The 6,105-nt window shown below is 40.5% G+C and overlaps 1 protein-coding gene across 1 annotated transcript; it reads right to left on the bottom strand.

The window, feature by feature from the left end:
• Positions 1-1,016: 1,016 nt before the first annotated feature.
• On the bottom strand, positions 1,017-1,898 carry LOC117472661 (the record flags this gene model as incomplete). Its single annotated transcript, XM_034117973.1, has 1 exon — positions 1,017-1,898. A coding segment is annotated over one exon (882 nt), but the record flags the coding sequence as incomplete, so codon positions are not given.
• Positions 1,899-6,105: the final 4,207 nt, after the last annotated feature.

Below are 6,105 nucleotides of genomic sequence, written 5' to 3'. Positions count from 1 at the left end.
TGCTGAACTCACACAACTATTGTCACTCACAACCTGGCTGAGAGGGCTTTTAGGGAGGGGCGAAAGCGCACGCAGCAAAATAATCGTTTTATTTCGATTACGTTGTTTTTCGTAATCGCTGCAAGCAAAAATTGTAATCGATATTAAAATACGATTAATTGCACAGCCGCCCTACTCTTTTCACTCACCCTCAACTCTAGGTGTCCACCTCCCCCCGGCTCTAAGTGTCCAGCACACTCTGGTAATCATAGCCGATAGACAGGCTTTGGTACAGCCGCCCGAAGTAGAAATAGCTATTTGCACCTAGTTACCCTCTCTCACGGCTTTCACACCAGCGCTTTTCCCTTTCTAGCTCCTAGCTAGAGCTTTTCTGGTTCAGCTCCGGTTTCCCTTTTCAGCTCCCGCTCTGTTCACACCGCCCAGCTGCCGCTGCTGCGTCATGACGTTACAGTTTACATCGCTGATTTTCTCCCCAACGGAGCTCACAACAACAACGGGGAGGGGGGACTGCGTCGGGTCGATGATCGTGTTGCTTTTAATCATACGAAGCCAGATTAAATTAAATAACGACTTCTCCAACCTTATACTTTTCTCCAGAGTGCCGTGGTTCATTGTTTATTAATGTGTTTCAGCTGCATTTACCGACCGCTGCAGTGCTGGCTGCTCTTCCACGGGAGTTTATTGTCCCGTTAGCTCCGGGTTAGCTCACACGGCTCTAAAGTATTCACTGTCTGACTGTCACACAAGCAGCTGATACATATCCCCAGTTCCCCTTAAGTGAATGTGTGTCAGTCTGAATTGACGCTGTTTGGCAAGGCAAGGCAAGGCAAGGCAAGTTTATTTATATAGCACCTTTCAACACAAGGTAATTCAAAGTGCTTTACAAAAATGGAAGACATTTTAAAAATGGCATTTAAAATCAGTCATTAAAAAGGAAAGATAATAAAATAAACATTAAAAGAAAAAATACATGGATAAAAGTTAAAAGTTACAGTGCAGTTTAAGATGTGAATAGTTCAATTAAAAGCAGCGGCAAAAAGAAAAGTCTTCAGCCTGGATTTAAAAGTAGTAAGAGTTGCAGCGGACCTGCAGGTTTCTGGGAGTTTGTTCCAGATATTCGGAGCATAATAACTGAATGCTGCTTTACCATGTTTAGTTCTGACTCTGGGGACAGAAAGCTGACCAGTCCCTGAAGACCTGAGGGTTCTGGATGGTTCATAATTTAGCAGTAGGTCAGACATGTATTTTGGGCCTAAACCATTCAAAGCTTTATAAACCAGCAACAATATTTTGAAATCTATTCTTTGACACACAGGAAGCCAGTGTAAAGACTTCAGAACAGGAGTGATGTGATCCACTTTCTTAGTGTTAGTGAGGACTCGAGCAGCGGCGTTCTGAATTAGCTGCAGCTTTCTAATAGATTTTTTAGTGAGGCCTGTAAAGACACCATTGCAGTAGTCGAGTCTACTGAAGATAAAAGCATGGACAAGTTTTTCCAAATCCTGCTGTGACATTAGTCCTTTAATCCTAGATATGTTCTTTAGGTGATAGTAGGCTGATTTAGTAACTGTTTTAATGTGACTGTTGAAACTCAGGTCAGAGTCCATGACTACACCTAGATTTCTGGCTCTATCTGTTGTTTTGAACATTGCAGACTGAAGCTCAGCGCTAACTTTTATACGTTCTGCCTTGGCTCCAAAAACCATTACCTCAGTTTTATCTTTGTTTAATTGGAGAAAGTTCTGACACATCCAGTCATTGATTTGTTCAATGCACTTACTCAGTGTTTGAATTGGAGCATAATCTCCTGGTGAAATTGTTACGTAAATTTGTGTGTCATCCGCATAGCTATGGTAACTTATTTTGTTGTTTTTCATTATCTGAGCCAGTGGTAGCATGTAGATGTTAAAGAGAAGAGGCCCCAAGATGGAGCCTTGAGGTACCCCACATGTCATATTTGTCAACTCAGATGTGTATTTACCTATAGAAATAAAGTTTTTTCTGTCCTTTAAGTAGGACTCAAACCAATTTAGAACTGTTGCCGAAAGTCCCACCCAGTTTTCTAGTCGGTCTAGTAATATGTTGTGGTCAACAGTGTCAAATGCAGCACTGAGATCTAATAATACTAACACTGAAGTTCTGCCACTGTCTGTGTTTAAGTGGATGTCATTGAAGACCTTTACAAGAGCAGTCTCAGTGCTGTGGTTTGGACGAAATCCTGACTGGAACACATCCAAACAGTTATTTAAATGCAAGAAGTTACTCAACTGTTGAAATACTACTTTTTCAATCATCACAACGCTCATCACAATCATCACAACGCTGTTATGAAAGTTTCTCTGGTATAACATGGGTGATGTTAGCATAGCAACCGAAGCTAAACTGACTACTTGCTAAGCAGTTTTCTACAGGCACATTTTACCGGCGTATTTTTCATTATGATTCTACTTGTGATAGTCGGACATGACAACCTGTGCAGCCCATGTATTGATTCCATCCGATAGCTGCTATAATAACAAACAAAACGTCTGCCTGCTCTCCACAATGATCAATAACAGCGAACGGATGGTCAAAGTAAGGTTTCCTGCACGCCTCGACGTAAGAGAGACGTAAGCGACGCAGCGTCATAGCTCCGAAGCTCTTGCCTCTAGACCGACAATTTTTTGGAGCTGGAAGTGAACCGCATTCCGGAGCTATGACGCGGCGCCGCTGCGGTGTGAACAGGAAAAACCGGCGCTTTTCAGGCTCTAGCTCCGAGCAGGAGCTGGAAAAGCGCCGGTGTGAAAGGGGCATCTGTGGGGTATGTTAGAAGCGTGGCCCGTTGTCGAGAATGTCTGTGAGGACAACCGAGCCAGCCACAGGCCTGGTGTAGATCTTTTTAAATTACAGTCTGCATCGTGTGTTCCCTGACCTCTCACCTGATCAGCGTGACTTTAACATCGGGGTCTACCAGCATGACTTTGACTTTATCCTCTGTAAGGTGGTCTGATGGCATGCCATTTCTAGTGGGCTTGCCAAGTCGGTAGATAGTGTCTCATGAAGCTTGACCAGAAGTGAGGCTCATCCCAGATCCGAGGGTATCTCCTCTTCTGCTGAGGAGCTCACTGATCAGATAAACCACCTGAGAAGGGGATCAGTCTCGGTGCAAGGTGAGCTTGCTGATCTTCATAGTGAGCTAGTTGTTTACCTGTACACTTACAAAACTGAAACGTTGACTTTAATCAAATGTAATATTTCAACAGAATGCACCTAACTGTGTTAGGTTAGTTGAAAGCAATAATATTAAGTTTAAATAAAAAATAATAGGTTCAATATTATTGCTTTCAACTAACCTGATACAGTAATGTGAAATTTGTTGAGATAATACATGTAATTAAAGTCAAGTTTAGTGCAGCTGCTCAAAGAGACTTTTAGGTGCTACACTGGATTTTTCCGATGTCAATCACCAGGTAGATCTTGCCATGATTGTCATCTGTTCGTAAGTATGCTACAGCATGCCTTTTCATTTTAAGGCGGTGCAGAATATTTGGACCTAATGTGTGACGCCGGCACCGGCCACTTCATGTGGGTCAGGCTGATGGACGGTAGGACCAGAAGTTCTCCTGTCCTCTCCTACCGGCTCTTGGAAGCTTCTGTGGGAGGAGGGGAGCGCACCATTCCCTGTTTTGGTCCCAGGGGGCTAGAATCTTGGTTCTAGATGGCATGATCCCATGGTTGGCAATCCTCACTCCATAGGCCAGTCTGAGCCCGGTGCGATGCACAGTTCTAGTACAAATTATGGAAAACAATAGGTGCTCTGTTCTGGACATGTTTAATACTATTTGATGTTATGTTGCATTTCTACCTACCTTCACAACTGAGAACAGGTGTACAGTGACAGTCTGAGACATTGCTGCTGATGAGCAGCATTTTATTTCAATGTTTATGGATAATTGATAACAAGCACGAGTAACACTGGTGGTTCGAACATTTATGATAAAGCCCCCCCCCCCCCCCCCTCCCCCCACCTCAGTAATCATTACCAATAGACAGCCTTCTGCACACTGGATGAAAACTACTGGAAAATGCTGTGAAGAATTTGACCAGAAGTGAAATCTGTTTAAGTTATACAAACAGAAAATGCTGTTTCCCAAAAGGCCATCTGAGGCTCCAAAGTGGTTTCATCTTGTATACTGTAAATGTACAGAGAACAAGAATTTCCCATCAGGCCAGACGTTAAAAACATTCACAAATATTTATGGCTATTTTGTTAGCATTTTTGGTTACTTTTAGCAACTATTTATGAACACACCTATATCCACATGTTTGTAGTTTTGCATATTTAAATGTGATAAAATGTGTAAATGAGAGATGCCAAAGAAATGTCTGATGACAATAACGATCTTCTGATTTAGCACATATGCAGCATAATATAAATAAATAATAAAGATTAAAAGGCTACCTAAAAGTGGGTTGTCGCTAATAAAAGTGAATCTAAAAAGATGTGTCTTTCTTTTTTTTTGCTGTCGTTTCAAAATGTGCACTGAGTTGGCCTCTGATGGCCAGAGCCTGGTACGAAAAAAAATGATAAAACCTATAAGTCACGTCCAAAAAATGTTGAGTTGAAAATGACACATTTTTAATAAAGTTCTGGTGAGCATGGAAGCCTGAGATTTTGATGTGGGCTTATGTGAGTGAAAGTGTTGACATGTAGAGTGAAAGTGTTGACATGTAGAGTAAAAAGCGATGGTGGAAAAAACATGTATATACATGCAATATACAGTAGAGTCTTAATTCATTGGTCCAATAATACAAAAATACTACAGTACCAGTATGCGTTAAAGTTCCGTTTTTTCCAATCACCGTCATCACAATAGAATGGACCCTAAAATAAAAAATGAATGCATTACTCAGCAGTTCCAATATATAAAAGCTCAGTCACAGTCCCAAATGCCCATAATGTTCATATTTAGACAATGTTGTAGCCATTTATAAAACCTGCCTACCACACATGTCAGAAAAAGAACAAATTAAGGTAAAGGAAAAAGAAGATCAGAAACTCCACTTTTTCAAGGACGTATTTTTCTGATGCTGCAAAAACACAGCTGTATACATATTGTTTATTTTATCGAAATGTTTGTTATTAAAATCTTAAAAATGAAACGTAAATATAATACTAAGTGTAGTGCCGTCCTGTTTGACCTGCTGTCCATTCAGCATGATCCTGAGGCTTTCTCCTCTGCCAGGCATACTGTACATCATACAGTATCTGACCCCCAAGGCTGATTATCAGCTCTACAAAAATAAGTTATGTGGCAGAATTGTTTTGGTCACAGTGCTATTACCCATTTTGAACAAAGCTTGCATGAAATCAGTTTTTTGTCTTCAAATCTTGTATTATGAATCTGACCTTCTGTTCTTTTGATGAAAGAGTAACTTATGATTTTGTCCCAATACATTTTTCATACAATCAATCTTTGAAATGAGCACTTAATGTAATTGAGAACATTATCAAATACCACTGATCCCGTAATGGGGCCTACTAATGAAATCTTCAACAAAGATTTGTTTACTAAATATATTTCAAACTTGTATAACTAGTTTGTTAATCCATACTACAGTAAAGAGCTGTGTTAACGAATGAGAGTGACAGGGCATCATGTTCCATAATAAGAAGGAGGAATAGTGAGATGTTGTACTAAAACAGCATTCAGCATCCTCAATTCTGTCCTTGACTAAACCGCAGCGCAACCACAACAAACCACTTAGAAAAGGGAAATTAAATATAATGACTACAATGGCATGGTGAAAAAGCAGACATGGCAGGGGTTTTCCTCAGTATCATCCTACAAGGTCAGAAAAAAAAATACCTTATCTATCTCTGATATATATAACACACAGCTTCACAAGAAAATTCATTCAGTCTATGAACTGACCTGTCCTAGCAATTCACTGAGTGATGGATGATTGAGGAGGATAATAAGTCATAGTTGTTCACTTGTCTTATTGACTAATGCCCCCTGCTGGTATACTTTAACCACTGACTAACACTGGTGTCTTACAAGAGAGATCAGACAATGTTCAAACATATACACACCATGTAAAGACAGAAGTAAGTACAACTTA

The sequence above is a fragment of the Trematomus bernacchii genome, unplaced genomic scaffold (genome assembly GCF_902827165.1).
Source record: "Trematomus bernacchii unplaced genomic scaffold, fTreBer1.1, whole genome shotgun sequence".
NCBI lineage: Eukaryota > Metazoa > Chordata > Actinopteri > Perciformes > Nototheniidae > Trematomus > Trematomus bernacchii.
The sequence above is the reverse complement of the archived record's forward strand: the minus strand, read 5'-3'. Positions and strand labels throughout refer to the sequence as shown.